Genomic DNA, 19,106 nt, shown 5'->3' with positions numbered 1-19,106 from the left:
CGTGGAGGGGGGAGGAAGGAGCGGAGGCGAACCGTATCCAGCACGGCCCCGATGAACTGTAAGGACTGAGAGGGGCGCAGCTGGGATTTTAAGAAGTTTACCTCGAACCCCAGACCTTGAAGGTAAATAATAGTCTGTCGGGTCGCTGAGATAACCCCCTCCCTGGACGGGGCTTTGATCAGCCAGTCGTCCAGGTAGGGGAATACCTGGAGGCCCTGAGAGCGTAAGGCAGCTGCGACCACCACGAGGCACTTTGTGAAGACTCGGGGTGACGACGCCAGGCCAAAGGGGAGGACTCGGTATTGTAGGTGTAGGTCCCCCATCTGAAAGCGCAGGAACTTGCGGTGAGCGGGGTGCACTGGAACATGTGTGTAGGCTTCCTTCAGATCGAGGGAGCAGAGCCAATCTCCCTCGTCGATGAGAGGGTAGAGAATCGGTAGGGAAAGCATCCGGAACTTTTCCCGCACCGGAAATTTGTTGAGTCGCCTCAAGTCTAGAATTGGGCGCAGGTCTCCCTTCTTCTTTGGTACCAGGAAGTAACGGGAGTAGAACCCTTTCCCCCGTTGGTCGGAGGGAACCACCTCCACTGCCCGTAGGCGAAGCAGTTCTCGAGCTTCTGAGAGAAGGAGGGGTTACTGAGTTCGGTTGGGAGGGCACACCCTTGGAGGATTGTCTGGAGGGTTTTCCCGAAAGTTGAGAGAGTATCCTGATGAGATCACGCCAAGGACCCATTCGTCCGACGTGACTTGTTCCCAGTGCGGGTAGAAGGCTCTGAGGCGTCCCCCAATGGGAAGGAGGCCTGGGGCTGTGGCGGAGGGGGCCAGCCCCCATCCGCTTATCCCGTCAAAAGGACTGGGATGGTTTGGCGGTCGCAGGTGGCTGGGACTTGGGCGGAGCCCGATGGTGAGCTTGCGGGCATCGGGGTGGGGGCCGTGAGAAGGCAGGGGTAGATTTTTGAGGGTAGCGGTGTGGAGGGGCCCTGAACGGCCTGGACGCTGGTGGTTTCGGCTTTTGCCGAACGAGGGAGGCAAACGAGTGTTCGTGTTCCGAAAGGCGTTTCGTAGCTGCCTCGATAGTGTCATCAAAAAGTTCTTTGCCCACGCAGGGGAGGTTAGCCAACCGGTCCTGTAAGTTGGGGTCCATGTCGACGAGGCGTAACCAGGCTAGGCGGCGCATGGCGATAGCGAAGGCTGCCACTCTGGATGAAAGTTCGAAGCCATCATAGGCCGCATGAAATAAATGGAGGCGTAGGTTGGAGAAAACCTCCAGGAGCAGGTTAAAGGCTCCTTGGCGTGAGGCCGGCAGGTCGGTCGCAAAGGCTCCCAACAGTCCAATGAGATGTTTCAAGTAGGACGTGAAGGTGAAAGTGTAACTTTGTACCCTAGAGGCCATCATAGAGTTCTGGTACAGTCTTCTGCCGAACTTGTCAAGGGTCCGACCCTCTCAACCTGGGGGGACCGCTGCTGAGACCCGGGAGGGGTGAGCCTTTTTCAGGGAAGATTCTACCAACAGCGACTGGTGGGAGAGCTGTGGTTGCTCAAACCCGGGGTATGGTACTGTACGGTACTTGGACTCCATTTTGGAGGGGACAGCTGTTACCATATAGGGGGTCTCCAGATTCCTGAAGAAAGCCTGTTGGAGTACCGGATTGGGCGATAAGTGAAGGGACTCTCTGGGCGGTGACGGCAAATCCAGCTCCGCCAGGTACTCTTTAGAGTATCTTGAGTCGGACTGGAGGTCTAAGTCCAGAGCGTGGCCCATGTCCTGGACAAAGCGAGTGAAGGAGGGGCGGGAAGTTCCCGGGGCCCCGTGTGGGGACGGTGAACGAGACCTCCGTCGGGCGGAGAAGGACGGGGAGGCTTCCCTCGAGTATCGAGGTTCATGCTCCGACCTGCGCTCCGAGACCGGGGAAACACTGTGGCAGTGTTCCGGGGTCGAGGACCTACGTCGTCTCGAGGAGCCCCTCGGAGACGATGCCGGGGTACGAGGTACCGATCGATGTCGAATCGGTGACCTCAACCCGGACTCCCTCGGCGAAAGCCTGGGACCTCGGCTCGGAGCCCCGGTCCGAGGGGGAGTTAGGAGGATGTGAGGGTTGGAGAGTGATAACTCAGTCACCTTCAGCGGTCCTGTACGGGGCGTCGGTGAACGGCCTCGTAGTGTGGGCGAACTCCGGGCCTTCTTAGAGGTACGGCGGTTTGAGGTTTCGGTCGTTTTAGCGTGACGCTTTGCCCCGCGGCGGTCCGTGGAGGGAGAGCGTCTCGGGCGCCTCGGCGAGGAATCCGAGGAGGATGGAATGCGGTGAAGCTGGCGCACTTTGCCCCGAGGGGGCTCGACGCGAGGCTCAGGCTGGTCCGGCGCACGCGAGGTCGAGGTCGGGGCCGGTTGTAGATGGGCCAGCGCAGCGGACAGCTCCGACGAAATCATCGCCCGGAGCAGGTCCTGGAAGACGGGCACGGACAGCATCGAGGGCATGTCCGATGCCTCGGTGCACTCCACCGGGGGCGACCTCGTATCAGATATTCCCGTGTGGTGGAGGCACGGCCCGAAGGCTTGGAAGGCTTCGCCGGGGCTGAAAGCATGGGGCTTCCACCATGCGTCGCCGGTGTCCCCGAGGCTGGCTTCTTCGCTGGTGCGGAACCTTAAGAAGGAAGAGGAGACTTACTCGGAGCCGAGGCTTTTTGCTGTCCCGAGGTCTTCGGGGTTGAGTCTCGGGGTGGTGCCGAGGTATTCGGGGCCGAGGTCAAGGCCGGGGCCGACCTCGAGGCCGAGGTAGTGGGTTGGTCGGCGGTGAAAAGGTCCGCCATGCGGGCTTTTCTTCGACGGAGGGCCCGGTTCTGAAAAGTAGCGCACTGGGGGCAGGAGTCGGTTGGATGGGCGGCCCCCAGGCAGAGGATGCACCGGCGATGCGGGTCTGTGATGGAAAGAAGCCGCTCGCACCAGGTGCACTTTTTAAAGCCGGTCAAAGGCCGGGACATAGAAAATGAAACTGGCCGCGGCCCAAGTAGCCACGCGGCCGCGGCGACCCGGAAGCCTCCGGGTCGGTCAAAATGAAGCAGGAACAGATAAATAAAAATCAGAAAAAACGCGCACAGCGACTAAATCAATAAAACAAGAAAAAATCGCGGTGCTAAAAGGCAGTTGGGGCAGAGCCTAAAAATACACGACTTCTAGGCTCAGCGGAAAAATTTGAACTGGAGACCACGAGGGGAAGATGCGCCCTCTAGTGGAGCAGGAAGGCACGCATGCGTGGAGCAGCAGAGCAAACTTAAAATCTTCAATCAAGTTTGCTTGAAAAAGCTGTCTGCATCGGGGCTCCGTATCTGACGTCACCCACATGTGAGAATATCATGCCTGCTTGTCCTGGGATAATACAGAGTATGTTAGAGAACACAGTAGAGATGGGCTGGGGAAGGGATCAAATATTCTATGAGACAGCACAGAGCAAATTGCCACATCACAGAATAAAGGATCAGAGTCTTACTTTCATACCTGTTCCATTCTCTTATGGTCTGCTTCTATTTTTGAGCTATGTCTGCATGGAGAGGGAAGGCAGATACAGGCTCACAAACCAGAAAACTAGAGAGCAGGGTGTTTTCCCCCTTCCTTGGATTCAGTCACTTACCTCTTGGAGGCAAGAGTGTAACGGGAACAGGACTCCCCATCCCAGGCACAGTATGGGTCTCTAGCCAGGCAACAATCAGCACAAGCCTGTCCATATATGGGGCAGCGATGGAGAGTCATCTGTGTGACACCAGTGGCCGATGAGACGTACAGCTGTTGCTGCAGTAGGAGGGCATGCAATCAACAGAAAGTAGCAAAAGTTTAGTCCCTTCAGACAATTCCCTTGTATCCTATTCTGGTAACATACCAGCTCAAATTTTCTCAGAATACTCTCAGTATTCCCCACTACTACTCAATGGTAATGTGTCCTCCTGCTGGTTTTTCTTGCTATCCTAGAAACAGGGTTGCCAAAAATGCTGTATCATTTTTTAAACATAAATAAAATTTAATCTCGGTCTACCTGATTGTCCAGACAGCACAGAATATGTAACCTACCACCTGTTGGATACTGAGAACATACTGACTACATTTAAACAGCAAAGAATACTCATATATAGCGACTGTTGTAATTCAGTAGCTCTGTCTCCACCTGCTGGCAGGAGAGCATATACTCAAGCATCTGGACTGGTCTGGAGAGACAATAAGGAAATGTGTTTTTTTCCCCATGGATAACCATGCTAACTCAGTTCCAACTGTAGGTGACATGATCAATATGGGTTATTTAGTATTGTCCTGGAAGATGATGTACTCAGCTCTTACAAAAAAGCCTAGAAGACTCAGTATGAACATATACACTGTATACATGCCCTTCAGTCTCCACTCAAAGAGCAGGCCACATGTATCTCACGCTGCTGTTACCTCACTTTCATATTGGATGCAGTTTCCTCTGCAGCTGCATTTTTTCTATTAGAAACTGTTTTCAGAATTTTCCTTCCTCAAAGTATCAGGGGGTTAATACCAAAAAGCACATGTGTATTTTTATAATTGTAGACTGCCTAGATATAAACTACGAGTGGCAGTATAGCAAATAAAGTGAATCATACACCATTTACCACGTGTTAAGTATTAATTGTTCACTGTATAAGAGTTTTACTTTAAATTTCCTGAGCTGCTAAATGGATACATTTTATCCATATACTGTATTTTTTGCTCCATAAGATGCACCTGACCATAAGACGCACCCTAGATTTAGAGGAGGAAAACAAGAAAAAAACCATTCTCAACCAAATTCTCCCTGCCAGGCTCTGCACCCAACCCTACACTACTTGCCAAGCTCTGCACCTTGTCTCCCTTCCCTGCCAGGTTCTGTACTCTGTCCCCCTTTTGGTGGTCTAGTGGTAGGCCGGGAAGAGGCACAGGGTGGGCAGGGACAGGGCAGGCAGGCCTAGAGGCCTATTGACAGGCAGACAGGGCTCTCCATCCCCCCAGCAGGGCACCCCACCCTGAGGCAAGCAGGCAGGCAGGGTCCCCCCCGAACTCCCCCATACCTTATTTTAGTTGGTCCGGCAGTCTTACCCTTCCCTCCGGCTGAGCTAAATAGCATCAGAGCAGCCCAAAAATCAGGCGCAAGCTTTTTGTGCACTGCCTTGTCCTGCACCACTCCGTGAATGGCTGCAGCCATTCACAGAGCGGTGCAGAACAAGGCAGCATGTGAAAAGCTCAATGGCTGCCTTTTGGGCCGCTCTGATGCTCAGCTGGACCAACTAAAATAAGGTATGGGGGAGTTTGGGGGGGGGGCCTGCCTACCTTAGCTAGTTCAGGAGTCAGCCGGAAGGAAGGGCAGGACCGCCGGAAGATCTAAATAAAGTAACGGGGAGGGAGGTTGGGTATTCACTCCATAGGACATACCCTTTTTTCCACCCATTGTTTTGGGGAAAAAAAATGCATCTTATGGAGCGAAAAATACGGTAAGACAATAAGAGGGGGTGCTGAAAAGTTCTCATCCCAACCAACTTCCTAAATTCTGAGTGTTATTTTATTTTGCAAAGTGCCAATTTGCAGAATCATAATGCTATATTTTCACATTATTTCAGATTATTGATTGAACCATGTCAACAAAAAGTGTGGAATTTTCAAGTGTGGAACTCTGAGCCATCATGAAGTTCCTATTCCTGCAGAAGAAAACTCCAAAGGAAATTCAAGAATGTATGATACAAACATTGAGTGACAAATGCCCAGGTTTTCTGTAGACACTAGTTCTTGCCTTATTTTCACCATATAGCCCTGAAGAAATGATTTTTTGAATCATGAAACGTTGGCCTTTGTTGCCTCCAGATCCCTGCCCAAAAAGCACATCTCTTTTTCTCTTGATCTCCAGGTCACATTTGGAGGGCTTCCAGCATGTGTGACATCATTCGCGCATGCTTGCTGGAAGCCCTCCAGACGTGGCCAGAGCTCAGAGCTTTCCAAAACCTGGATAAACTGCCGGGTTTTGGAAAGTCCATCTGGGAACCCAACCAATCCTTTAAAAAAAGGAAATGTCCGGGTTTTCCTGGACACTTGGTAACCCAAGTCCTTCCACAGGAGGCTTCTTGACTCAGGACCTCCCTTCTGGAAGCCGCTACATTTGGAGCCTCTTCATTCTGTCCTGCCAGAGGGTTTTTACTTCCTGCTCCCTGTTGAGCAATCTAGCCTCTAGCAATTCCGGTCCTCAAGAGCCGGAGCCAGGTCAGTTTTCAGGATATCCACAATAAATATGCATGAGATAGATTTGCATCTCAAGGAGGAAGTTTTTCACTAGTGCCTGCATCACACTATCAAGCTTGTTTGCTGGGAAGCAAAAGATAAGTGGGGCTTGCACTTTTTTGAATTATCATTCAATCATCTTACCGTTTAACATCAAGGGTTGTCTATGATAGAATGTTGAAGGGGAACTAATGAGTTGTTTAGGTTCCCCTTCATAGCTCAGAAGTAGTAAGCTCAAAAGTAGTTAAGATTTGAGCTTTTGCTTCAGCGTTTGAATTGGAGGTTATTAGTTTTTGTGTTTATATTTTTCTCCAGTTCCCCCTTAAATTTTGTTTTACAAATCAAGTTTATGCATATTCATTGTGGATATCCTGAAAACCTGGCTGGCAAAGGGGTACGCCAGGACTGAGTTGAGAAACACTGCTCCAGAGAGCCATAACATCCAGCAGACAGTTCTGCCTGGTCTTTGTCTTGATGTGGACCATAATGCCAAAATACAGTGACAATGTCAGCAACGCTGTAGGCAATTTCTTCATTTGAAATGCTCATTTTGATATTTTCCTGATCATGGCAGAGATGCAAAAAAACCCAAACAAACCCAAAACTTCATGACTTGTCTGCAGGTAGGCAACTTAGACTCTGTAATCAAAGATGATAAGTGTCCAATGAGCCAAAATTCACTTCTTGAGGATATCTCAGATGATGAATTTGGTAAACTAGGATCATCTTTAGCTACATAGGCTTTTCCACTTCTAGTTGACATGCTCAGTTACTAATGAAATGTACTACTGTATAAAATATAGCACACTGTTCCTGATGCGGGTTTGGGGCATAGAAACATAGAAAAAAGCAGCAGAAAAGGGCTATAGCCCACCAAGTCTGCCCATTCCAAATATCCCCTCCCCTGAATTTACTCCCTTAAAGATCCCACGTGAGTATCTCATTTTCTCTTAAAATCCGTCACGCTGCTGGCCTTTATCACCTGGAGTGGGAGTCTGTTCCAATGATCCACTACTCTTTCGGTGAAGAAGTACTTCCTGGAGTCGCCATGAAACTTCCCTCCCCTGATTTTCAGCGGATGCCCTCTGGTGGTCGAGGGTCCCATGAGCCAGAAGATATCATCTTCTGACTCGATGTGTCCCGTGATGTACTTATATGTTTCAATCATATCTCCCCGTTCTCTTCTTTCCTCAAGTGAGTACAGCCGCAATTTTTTTAATCTTTCTTCATACGTGAGATCCTTGAGCCCCAAGACCATCATATGTTCTGGACTTGCCCTATTGTTCAGTCTTTTTGGGAAGCTATTTTTCTATTTGTTGAACGCATTTGGAAAATTGTTATTAGACGTTCCCCTCTGTTGCTTTTCCAGTGTTCCCGCTAAGCTGCGCTGGGGTGCGCTGGCGCACAAAATATTACCTCGCAGCGCACAAGTTTCTCGTCACAGCGCACACAGTGTAGAGCACAGTTCTTCAACCGCCGGTCCGCAAACAAAATCTTGCCGGTCCGCAAAGGATTCGGTCCCCGCCGCAACGAAAGGCCGGCGTCAGCTGACTTGCAACTTCCTGTTGCAGTCGCTGTGCCGGGACTCCTGCCTTCGCCGGGACTCCTGCCTTCCATCGCGTTTGCCTCCTGCCTTGTCTCCGCACCTCCAGACCAGCAGCGGCAGCTGTGTATGCTTTTAACTTCGGCACAGAGCTGCCCCTAATCAATAGTTTAGCGCGGTTTCATAAGGCAGCCTCGGGGCCTTTGCTAGGCCGGCCCACATCGCATCATCGAAGCGGGCCGGCTATCAAAGGCCCCGAGGCTGCCTCATGAAACCGCGCTAAACTATTGATTAGGGGCAGCTCTGTGCCGAAGTTAAAAGCATACAGAGCTGCCGCTGCTGGTCTGAACTCTTGGGCCGCTGAAGGAGGGCAAAAAGCAGCTGTCCTGGAGGTTTCCCTTCCTCTCGCCTTTACAGGTTCCTTTTTTCCACCTTTTTTTTTTTCCTTCAAACGGCAACGGGCCCCAGCATCGACATCAATCAAGTAAGTTCCACTGTCAATCAAGCGGTTCTGCTCGGCCAAAGCTTCCCCTGTGACATGAGCCACCCTCAGGGGAAAGAAAGTGACCCACAAAGGTGAGGGGAAGGGGGGCAGATGATGGAAGTTGGGGGGGGGAGAGAGAGAGAGAGAGAGAAGGGGCAGATGATGGAATGGAGGAGATGAGAGAGAGAGAGAAGGGGACAGATGATGGAAGTGAGAAGAAGGGAGAGAGAGCAGAAGGCAGATGGATGTCAGTTGAGAAGGGAGAGCAGATGCTGAATGGAAGTGGGGAAAGAACACATACTGGATGGAAGGAGGAGATAAATAAAGGGGGAAGAAAATAGTAAGATAATGGAGGGGTGAGGGAAAGGGGTGACAAGCTGTGTGTAGACACAGTGAAAAGAGGGAAACGGGACTAAATAGTAAGAAAGAATTTAATTTAGATGGAGGCAGAAAATAGAGAAGGAAGACCAGAGAAGAAAAGGGAAGAGAGAGCAGAGAATGATCAGATCTGAGTGGAGGAAATGAGAAGAGAGATATGCTAAAAACCACAGGGGGGAGGGAAGGATAGAGATGCCAGACCATGAGGGGAACAGAAGGAAGATGATGGATGCTAGACCAAATTGGGGGGTGGGGGGGGGGGCAGGAGGAGAGATGGCAGGGAAAGACAGACAGTGAATGGAAGGGGCAGATGCTGGACTGAAGAGACAGAGAAGGTTATCATGCTGCTGTACCGGGCCATGGTACGCCCTCACCTGGAGTACTGCGTCCAGCACTGGTACTTTAAGAAGGACACGGTACTACTCGAAAGGATCCAGAGAAGAGCAACTAAAATGGTTAAGGGGCTGGAGGAGTTGCCGTACAGCGAAAGATTAGAGAAACTGGGCCTCTTCTCCCTTGAGCAGAGGAGATTGAGAGGGGACATGATAGAAACATTCAAGGTACTGAAGGGAATAGACTTAGTAGCTAAGGCAGGGAGAACGAGAGGGCACTCTCTAAAGTTGAAAGGGGATAGATTCCATACAAACGTAAGGAAGTTCTGTGGTAGAAAGCAACATATTTATTTGGCTCATAACTTGCTGGCGCCCGATATTTTTAGCTCACAGTGAAAAAAGTTTGCTCACAACACCCGCCCGCTTAGAGGGAACACGACTCCCTATTCATTTCACTCCTCGCAGGTCAGGGACTGCTGCCTTTCTTCGGTGGACTGTGATGGTAGCTCTTAAGTGTATTCTGCTCTGGTGGTTGGACGTGGAGGGACCTGACTATGCCCTCTGGTGATGTCGCATGATCACCCTTGTGCTGTGGGAGCGAAGGGATGTTACAGATTTCTCTTCTCTGCTGGGTCGAAATTTTCAGCGTAACTGGGAGCCTTTTTGGAGCACTATGACTCCGGTGGCCCGTAGCCGCCTCCTGAACTGCTGACCTGCTGTTTTGGACTATTCTCTCCACTTGTTGTTTGCATTTCATAACTTGACTCATTATTTTCCTGCTTGGATGCTGTGGGTTTGGATTGCTGGAGGACTCGGGATGGGGGTGGGTTGTGGGGAGGGGGGATTGGGGGAATGGCACCTTACATTTACCTTGGGCTACATCAATTGATTGGGGTTTCCTGTCATTTATCTTTGGTTGGTCTCCTCTCTCTGTAACGCCATAGAGAAACCCTGGGGCTTCGGGGTGGTGTGGGTGAGGGAGGTGGTTTCTACTTGTGTTTTACAATGACAAAATGTGAGCTTGTTTTCTGTATTTGTATTTGCTCTTGTACTTTCCCACTGAGCTCATTAAAATATATTTGACTATAAAATATACCACAGCAGGGGACAAGATGGCGTCTGGAGCAGGACGCTGAGAGAAGCACTCCCGTTCTGAAGGAAAAAATTTCTTCATTTTCACTTTTCAATAAAGATATTTCTATGCCTAAAAGAAGAGGGAAACCGAGGGGTATCCCTCCACCTACCCCGGGCTTCTCGACGCCGAGGCAGACTGTGATAACAGCATACACAGTCCCTACCTCCACATCGGGCGTTTCCGCTGCTGTAGAACGGGAAATCCACAGCTTGGACAGCGAGATGTCGCTCTCGCTGAGCCCGCGAGGACCGCACACCCCTCCCATTCCCGGAGAATCTTCGTTGCAGCGGAGCTGGCGGGAGGACTCCCCCGGAGTGTGGGGTGAGGCTTGCTCTCTCTCCGTAGTTGACCCGGAAGTCGAACACGCAGCAGACACGCTGATCCCGACGTTGGAGAGGCAGCGTTCTGGGGTAGAGGAGCCGTCGGTGACCAGCGGTGGGGAGGTTGCAGGAGCCCAGATTTCCAACGCTGGAGCAGGAGCCGTGCTTGGGTCGGCTGATGTCCCCCTCCTTGGACCGTTGGTGAAACCACAGGCTGTTACCCTGGACTCCATTTGGTCTGCAATTGAGAATCTTCACCTGGTATGTTCTAACTTTGTTACTATGACTCAGAATTCTACCTCCAGGATAAGCTCCTTAGAGACTATTACCCAGCAACACCAAGTTGAATTAAAAAATTTGGTTAAAGCAACAATAGAGACTAAGAATTTGATTACCAAACAAACAACAGGAAAAAATGATGATTCTGAGGAAGATTGAAAACCTGGAAAATCAGCAGAAAAACTTAAATTTGAGGATTCTTAATTTTCCGATTGCCAAGTTTATGTCTCCTCAAGAACTCTTTAAGAACTTTATGTTGAATGTTTTAAAGGTACCTGAAGTAAGTCTTCCCCCGATACAAAGAATTTACTATATAAAACAAATGCAGAAAGAAAAAGCTACAGCGGATGAAAATGTTCAATTAGATGTTTCTGCTATTCTGCAGTCTTCTGATATTGAAATTCAGGGAAGAGCAACTTTATTGGTCTCATTGGTATTTCTTCAGGATAAAGAGATGTTGCTGAAATTATATTTCAATTTAAAGCAGATTTCCTATTTGGGGGAAAGGGTATATATATTTCCTGATGTTTCGAGGTGGACGCAGTCCAGAAGGAAAGAATTTCTGTTATATAGATCAAAGGTGATTGCTTTGGGGGCAAGTTTTCAGTTGCGATTTCCTTGTAAATGTTTTATTTCCTATCAGGGAAGTAAATATATATTCTTTGAACCTGCCCAATTAGGTCCGAATGATACAGGTTAATAATAATGCGGTTAATTTTATTTTGGATAGGTAAGATCTGACTGCTCCATTTCTTAAAGTTTTCAGTTTCCTTTGTATATTTCCCCTTTCCCGAGGGGTGTTACTTTCATCTTGTCTCTTCTCCTCAAGTTGTGGACTGTATTATATGATTTATATGGATGTTTAAATTTCAATTCTTGGTATGTAATATGACTAAGAGAATAATATATTTCTGTATTTCTTAAACATCTTGTATAGGATGCATTAAAATGATAAATAAATAAATTAAAATATACCACAGCAAAACTCAAACACTGCTTTGAATAAAAGTGAACATACACTTATCCGATATTGAGTTTATATAGGTGCCGACACTAGATACAGCAAGTCTTTCTTGCCCATGCAACATGCCAGAACATTCCTAGAGCTAAAACTAACTGCTGTCTGAGTAAAGGTGGGGGCGCTCACAAGCATTTCTCAGGCAGCGGATCAGCTGCTGATTTCACACTTGCCCAGACAAGCCCAATCAGCCAAGTGACAGTCAAATAGTTAGATGTTCTATGAATCTGATTTCTGTATGATATTGTAACCCAATTCTTTCACATATGTCTAATGTCAGATTTACTTATATTTACAAATTTAATCTACATCCAGAGCATAATGTAATGTAATTTATTTCTTATATACCGCTACATCCGTTAGGTTCTAATGACAGCATTATCAAAATTATCAGCAGATTTTAAGGGAAAAAAGCAGATTTTGGTGGTGATTATATTCACCGGCTTTAAGCAAACCCCAAGATGGGCCTAAAAAAAAAATCGTACAAAAAATATTTTGTGATCGAGCACATGCAAATTCATGGGAAAAACTTCAATTAGGAAAGTTTCTCCAACTTTAAGGGCTCATTTAACAAAGCCGCGCTAGCCGTTTTAGCGCACGCACCGGATTAGCGTGCGCTATAGTGCGCGCTAGCCGAAAATCTACCGCCTGCTCAAAAGGAGGCGGTAGCGGCTAGCGCGTGGGGCAATTTAGCCCGCGCTATTCCACCCGTTAAGGCCCTAGTAAAAGGAGCCCTAAGTTTTTTGAACAACCCTAATAGTCAGTGCCAATGGCCAGATATGGCCCCAGCACTGAATATCCGGGATCACCGCCAACCGTGGGAGGTAGCTGGGCTGCCTGCAGCAGTTTCAGTAATCGTGCCCAAAGTGCATGCAAATGTCTATGCAACATATGGTTGACACACCCTTTGCCACATTCCCCCCTTCCTTACTAAACATTCTTCTCACCCGTTTAGAAGAAATTCTAAGAGACTTCACAGGAGCAGGTACCTGCAAAGAAAAGGAAAAACAATAGCAATGTGAACCCTGCAGATCAGCACATACAAAATCACTCATGCAAATAGCAAAAAGAGATACAAGTAGTCATATCACACACACACACACCAGCATACTGAGGCATGTCTGGGTTCTCCTTACCCTGAGATAAATTAGTGGTAGAGTACACAAGCTTTACTTCTTTTTCCCTTGATTAGGGTTACCAGATCTACGGATTTCCCTGGACATGTCCTCCTTTTGAGGACATGTCCAGGGCTCTGGATGGCTTTTCAAAACCCAGCACTTTGTCCGGGTTTTGAAAAGCTGTGTCGGGCAGGGAGGAAGTCTGCACATGCATGGTCGTTACACGATGATGTCATGCACGTGCACGTAACATCATCACGTAGCATCCGTGCATGCGCGGACTTCCTCCCTGCCTTCACAAGAGCAGGCAGCAGGGGTGTGGCTAGGGTGGGCCTGAGGGCGGGATTAGGGCAGGGGTGGGCGTAACTAGGCGGGCCTGGGGGGCAGGGCTAGGGGTCCAGATTTTCCGGAAGGAAAATCTGGCAAACCTTACCTTTGATTCTCCCTCACACTCAAGAGCAGTGTAAAACATTTTGGGATCCGTACAGCATCAGATTGGAAGGCCCCAGAGTGCACACTGCCAACTGGACATTGGCACTATGCAACAGTTTCAATGGCCTGATGCTTGCATATAGGGAAATGCAGAGGCCAAACTTTTCAGTTTACTCAGCTTTCCCCCGCGCCCCCCCCAACTTTTAGGTAGAGAGGGAATAAATTTATGTATGTAAAATGATAATTGAACGAATTTCAAGTGATTGTGCAAAAGTCTCAAAGGATGTAATATTGTGTACTTGATGTAAGATGAAAAATGAATAAAGAATTTGAAAACAAAAAAAAGAATTTTTTAATGCATGCAAATTATACATGAGTTAAATTGATTTTGTGTCCACTAAGGCCCTGATTCTATAAAATATGCCTACAGTTAGACGCCTAGATTGTCACGCTTAGCCTATCTAGGCACCTAACTTAATAATAATCAGTTTATATACCGCAAGGCCGTAAAATTCTATGCGGTTTACAATAGTTAAAAAAAAAAAACAATGAAAGAAGTTGAATAAAACTAAAAAAGTTAAAAGCCAATAATTAGAGGCACTAAAATGATCAAAATAGTGCATAATATTCAAATAGGCTTAATCGGCGCTGATATACTGTGATTAAAAAACAATTAAAAAAAATTAATTACATTAGAGGCGCCTAACCTGGTAGGTGCCCACAACTTCCAGGTAGACACATAGACCGAGGTGCCTATGAGAAAATGGGCATAGTTAGGAGCGGATCTTGTTCATGTCAGCGCTTAAACCAGACTTTGGCACAGGTATTTAGGCCAAGAAAACCCTGGCATAAATAGGGGGCGCCTAAGGTTTTGATGACTACTGGCGCCAAAGTCCAATTTAGGCACTGCTAGGAGTGATTCTGTAAATGACGTCTAAGTCAAGATTGTCATCCACTATGTGCTGTGTTTCTTGGTGCCTATCCTTTAGGTGCTGTTTATAGAATCTGGCCCTAATGGCCTGTTCAAAGGTTTATGCTAATTTGGGGATTCTTTTACTAAGGGGCATTAAGCGGTTAGCATGCATGAACAGGCTACCGCAGAAATGCATTAAAGTGTTTTCAGTATTTTGTCTGTTTACGCATGTTAAGTCGTGCATTACTGATTTTTGTAAAATATTTTTCAGAGATTTAACAGTACAATAACAAGTCCCTACAATAGCCCACATAGATAACTATGCTCCTTAAATTCCTGTTTGGCTGAAAATTTTAGAAGTTCAGCTTTTTCTTTTGAATATTATGCCCTAGACGTTGTAAGACATGTTTACCAATCCAATTGTGTGCTAATAAATGCACATTCCTACTTTATGTTTATTTTTAGTGGGTTGTTATGTAACCCCTGGCCTCCTGTGGTACCCTATGGCTGGTTTTGTGTACAGGAGGCAGGCCAGAAGAACACTATCAGGTAAAAAGAGGGTAAATAGGACAAACAGAATTACCCCCTTTATCAGTACATTCAGGTTCTGGGACAAAGATCCTCAGAGCTATATGTATAGAAGTAGGCAGCTGCTTAGAGAAATTCTCTGCCAGCTCCCACAAAACTATTAACCAGAGAGAGATGGATTGCTTCTCCCTACTCCAAACTGTTTCCTTCCCCTTCTCACTCCAACAGCAGTTCTGTTTCTGTCTACACTCTTCTCAGGCTTGAAAAAAACTCATTCTGAATCTTTCAAAGGAGCCAGTAGTATCTCTCTGCTCTAAGAGCCAATGGTAGCTTTCTGTTCTAAGAGCCAATGGTAGCTCTCTACTCTAAGAGCCAATGGTAGCTCTCTACTCTAAGAGCCAATGGTAGCTCTCTTAGCTGCCGTGGGAGGAATCCACACATGACAGCCTCCCTGTTGCCATGACATCAAAGTAGAGAGTTGCGCGGGGACAGAAATCCCACCCGTCCCCGCGAGGAATCCCTCTGTCCCCACCCGTCCCCGCGAGGAATCCCTCTGTCCCCACCCGTCCCCGCGAGGAATCCCTCTGTCTCCACCCGTCCCTATAAACTACAGAAATAGTTATTTCATTTAATTATGCTACTGAATTAAATGAAACCCATTTACAAATAAGCAAAAAGACTTTATTAATTTGGAAATATTAATTGGGAAGAATACATACTTTGTAAACGGGTTTCTACCAGAGCATTTAATGTTTATAAATTTTTATCAACACAACTAATATATCCTAAAGCAAAAAAAAAAAAAAAAAAGAAATTGAATTTTTTTCCTACCTTTGTTGCCTGGTTTCTGCTTTCCTCATGTTCTCATTCAATTCCTTCCATCCACTATCTCTCTTCTCTCTGCGTCTTCCATTTGCTCTGTTACTGTGCCTCTCCCTTTTTCCCCCCTTCCAAATTGGTCTGGCACCCATCTTCTTCCCTCCGCTCCCCCCATAGTCTGGCATCTCTGTCTTCTTCCCTGCCAGGGTCTTCTCCCCACTCTCTCTTCCCCATTTCCTTTCAGTGTCCTTCTCTCCCCCATCTTCCCCATGTCCTGTCAGCGTCCTTCTCCCCACTCTCTCTTCCCCATTTCCTTTCAGTGTCTTTCTCCCCCCATCTTCCCCATGTCCTGTCAGCGTCCTTCTTCCCCCTCTGTCTTCCCCATGTGCTTTCAGTGTCCTTCTCCCCCTCTGTCTTCCCCATGTGCTTTCAGCGTCCTTCTCCCCGTCTTCCCCATGTCCTTTCAGCGTCCTCCCCCCGTCTTCCCCATGTCCTTTCAGCGTCCTTCTCTACCCCTTTGTCTTCCCCATGTGCTTTCAGCATCCTTCTCCACCCCCTTTGTCTTCCCCAGTGCTTTCAGCGTCCTTCTCCCCCCTCAGTTTACCTTAAGCGTCTTTTCCTCTCCACTCCACCTTTCCTCCCTTTCTCCCTCCCTGCCCCTTACCTTTGTGGCGCTTCCCCGCCCGACTGACAACAGAATAAGCCCGGTCCGACAAACCTCCCTGCCCTGTAGCCGCAAATCTAAATTACTTTCTTACAGCAGCTGGAGTATTGAAGCTGCTGTAAGAAAGTAATTTAGATTCGCGGCTACAGGGCAGAGAGGTTTGTCGGACCGGGCCTTGTTGTTGGTCGGTCGGAGGAAGCGCCACAAAGGTAAGGGGACCTGGCTGGCTGTGCACCCCCCCTATGGCTGCACCCGGGGCGGACCTTCCTCCCCGCCCCCCCTTGGTACGCCACTGCTGATCGCAGCACACAGCCGATCGGAACAGAAGTCTTCCCAATGTCAGCGCTGACGTCGGAGGGAGGGAGGGCTTTGCTTAAGCCCTCCCTCCGATGTCAGCGCTGACATCGTGGAAGACTTCTGTTCCGATCGGCTAAGTGCTGCGGCAGGGCAGGTAGGGAGAAGATGAGCGTCGCATCCAACCCTCATGGAACCCTGCGACCCTCGGAGGCATCCCCACGGGATCCCCGCGACCCTAGGGGGCATCCCCACGGGATCCCCGTGACCCGAAGGGGGAACCCGCGGGATCCCTGCGGGTCCCGCGGGATTCCCGTCGTCCCTGTTCCCGTGCAGCTCTCTACATCAGAGGCCTGTTTGTTGACTTCAGTGAACACAGGAATCCCCCCTCCTCACATGTACATACTGAGGGGCATTTTTAAAAAAAAAGTCTAAGTCCAACTTGGACGTTTCCATCTGAATGCCCAAAGTTGAAGGAACAAAAATTGCCATTTTCGAATGGCAAACTGCTGGATGTCCAAATATAATTTTTTTAAAAGACGTCTAACTTTAGACCCCATATTCAATCAGAAAAACAGCTATGTTGAAAACGTCCTAATTTTGACCATTTGGACGTGAGTGGGGCCAGCATAGTAATGCACTGGCCTCATAAACATCCCAACAGAGCAATGGGACACCTTAGAGGGCACTGCTGTGAACTTCACATAAAGGGTGCCAGCTATATATCTCACCATAACCCCCTTATAATTTAGGGTGAGCCCCCCAAAATCTATTAAAGCCTCCTGTAGCACCCCAATAGCACTTATGGCTTCAGGTGACACCTAAATGGCAGTATAGTAGATTTTGGGTGGGCTCACATGTTCTACTATAAATGTAGTGGTTAGAGTGGCTTATGGGCCTAGGCCCTCCTCTCTATGGTTCACTAGCCCACTCACCAGGCTACTTAAGACACCTGTATGCAGCTCTATTAGGCTTCCCCCATACCAGATCCTGCTGTTTTAGAGACAGGTATGTACCTTTTCTCATTTTTGTGTGGTTGAAGGGGATGAGTGAGCACTGGGAGAGTGTGGGGGTGTCTTACCTTGATGCATGCAGTGGTCATCTGGTCAGTTTGGGCAACTTTGTGGCACTTAGACCCTTTTAAAACAGGTCTAGTTCCAAATGTATAAGTTCTGTCCAGGATGTCTTGCAAAATGTTTGATTATCAATGCAAGATGGGAATGCCAGAGCCCACCTCCACCACACCCATCTCATGCTTTGGGCACACAGAGGCTGGAACACCTCACTAGATGTACAGAAAAATGGTTTCTATTATTGGCACTTGGATGTCCTGGCAATTAGGACATCCAAGTGCCTATTTAGGATGCTTTTTGGACGTCTATGTTTTTGATTATGAGCCTGACTGCCTTTCAGGACCTACCAATCAAAACAGTTTGCATAAAAAGAAAGAGGGAAAGAAATATCATGTAGGACTCTCTTATGACACTATATTATTTGGTACAGCAATGAAAGTTCAGAGTCCGATTTCTGCAAATAATAACAAGTTATTATTAATATTGACAGGGGTCGCCATGCAACAAATTACTCAAAATTGGAAAGATTATACTAAGTTAAATTATAAATTTTGGTGGAATTCAGTTTGCCACATATATAAGATGGAAAAGATGATAGCGTTACAACAAGGGAATTTTCATAATTTAAAAAAAATATGGGGACCATTGACTATTTACTCTAATGATCAGATATCTTAAGCACATGGGTAGTTTATATTTGGGTTGGGATGGGGAATATGTATCATATGGAAATGGGAATATTGATAAAGAGGGGAGTATTTATTTTATCTTATATGAATATTTGATTGCAAGTACAAGTGATTTGTGAAAAATGTTTTATTATTTATAATTCACTTGATGTAAGAATCAAAAATGAATAAAGATTTATAAAAAAAAAAAAAGAAAGAAAGAGGGAAAGGAACACCAAATTACTGGCAGGAAAGAGAAGAGGGGAGAGGAAAAATAGAAGGAGGTCAGACATTTCTCACTTCTGTTGGTCATATTAAATAAGTAAATACAAAAATGAATGAATACAGTGCATAGAATCACAAAGAAGTTCAGTTTCTGTTCTTTAGAGAATGTTCAGTCTGCCTGAGGCTTCCAGGGATAGTGGTACCCATTGCAGTTGCATTGATTGCTATAGACTTAACCCAGCTCTTTTCACATTCATACTCTCTTACCTTTTCTCTCACACACTCTCTCCCAAGCCCACAGATGTACATGTGCTGTCTCTCTCACATGCTTGCTCACATAGGGTTACCAGACGTCTGGGAAAACCCGGACATGTCCTTTTTTTAGAGGACTGTGGAAACCCAGAGAGATTTCCAAAACCTGGCAGCTTGTCCGAGTTTTGGAAATCTGGAGGCCCTCTGCGCAAGCACAGAAGTCGACGTAATGACATCATACACATGCATGCATGCATGCATGCATGCGCGTGATCTCATTGCACTAACATCCGTGCACGCACAGAGGGCCTCCAGACCTTGGGGAAGGAGATAAGAGGTTTGACTGGGGGCGGGGCTGGGGGCAGAACTGGGTGGAGCTGGA

The 19,106-nt window shown here is 47.5% G+C and overlaps 1 protein-coding gene across 5 annotated transcripts in view; it reads right to left on the bottom strand.

The window, feature by feature from the left end:
- Positions 1–19,106, bottom strand: part of LOC117348929 (semaphorin-3F-like) — a 216,932-nt gene that overhangs the window by 23,637 nt on the left and 174,189 nt on the right. For all 5 annotated transcript variants that reach the window (XM_033921591.1, XM_033921611.1, XM_033921621.1 and 2 more), the window contains exons 14-15: positions 12,686–12,727; positions 3,626–3,783 (exon numbers count right to left, since the gene is read on the bottom strand). In XM_033921591.1, the coding sequence (XP_033777482.1) occupies positions 3,626–3,783; positions 12,686–12,727 (200 nt within the window). The remainder of the gene's footprint in view (positions 1–3,625; positions 3,784–12,685; positions 12,728–19,106) is intronic.

This window comes from Geotrypetes seraphini, chromosome 1 (assembly GCF_902459505.1).
Source record: "Geotrypetes seraphini chromosome 1, aGeoSer1.1, whole genome shotgun sequence".
In the NCBI taxonomy this organism is placed as follows: Eukaryota; Metazoa; Chordata; class Amphibia; order Gymnophiona; family Dermophiidae; genus Geotrypetes; species Geotrypetes seraphini.
This window is presented reverse-complemented; position numbering and strand designations above follow the sequence as displayed.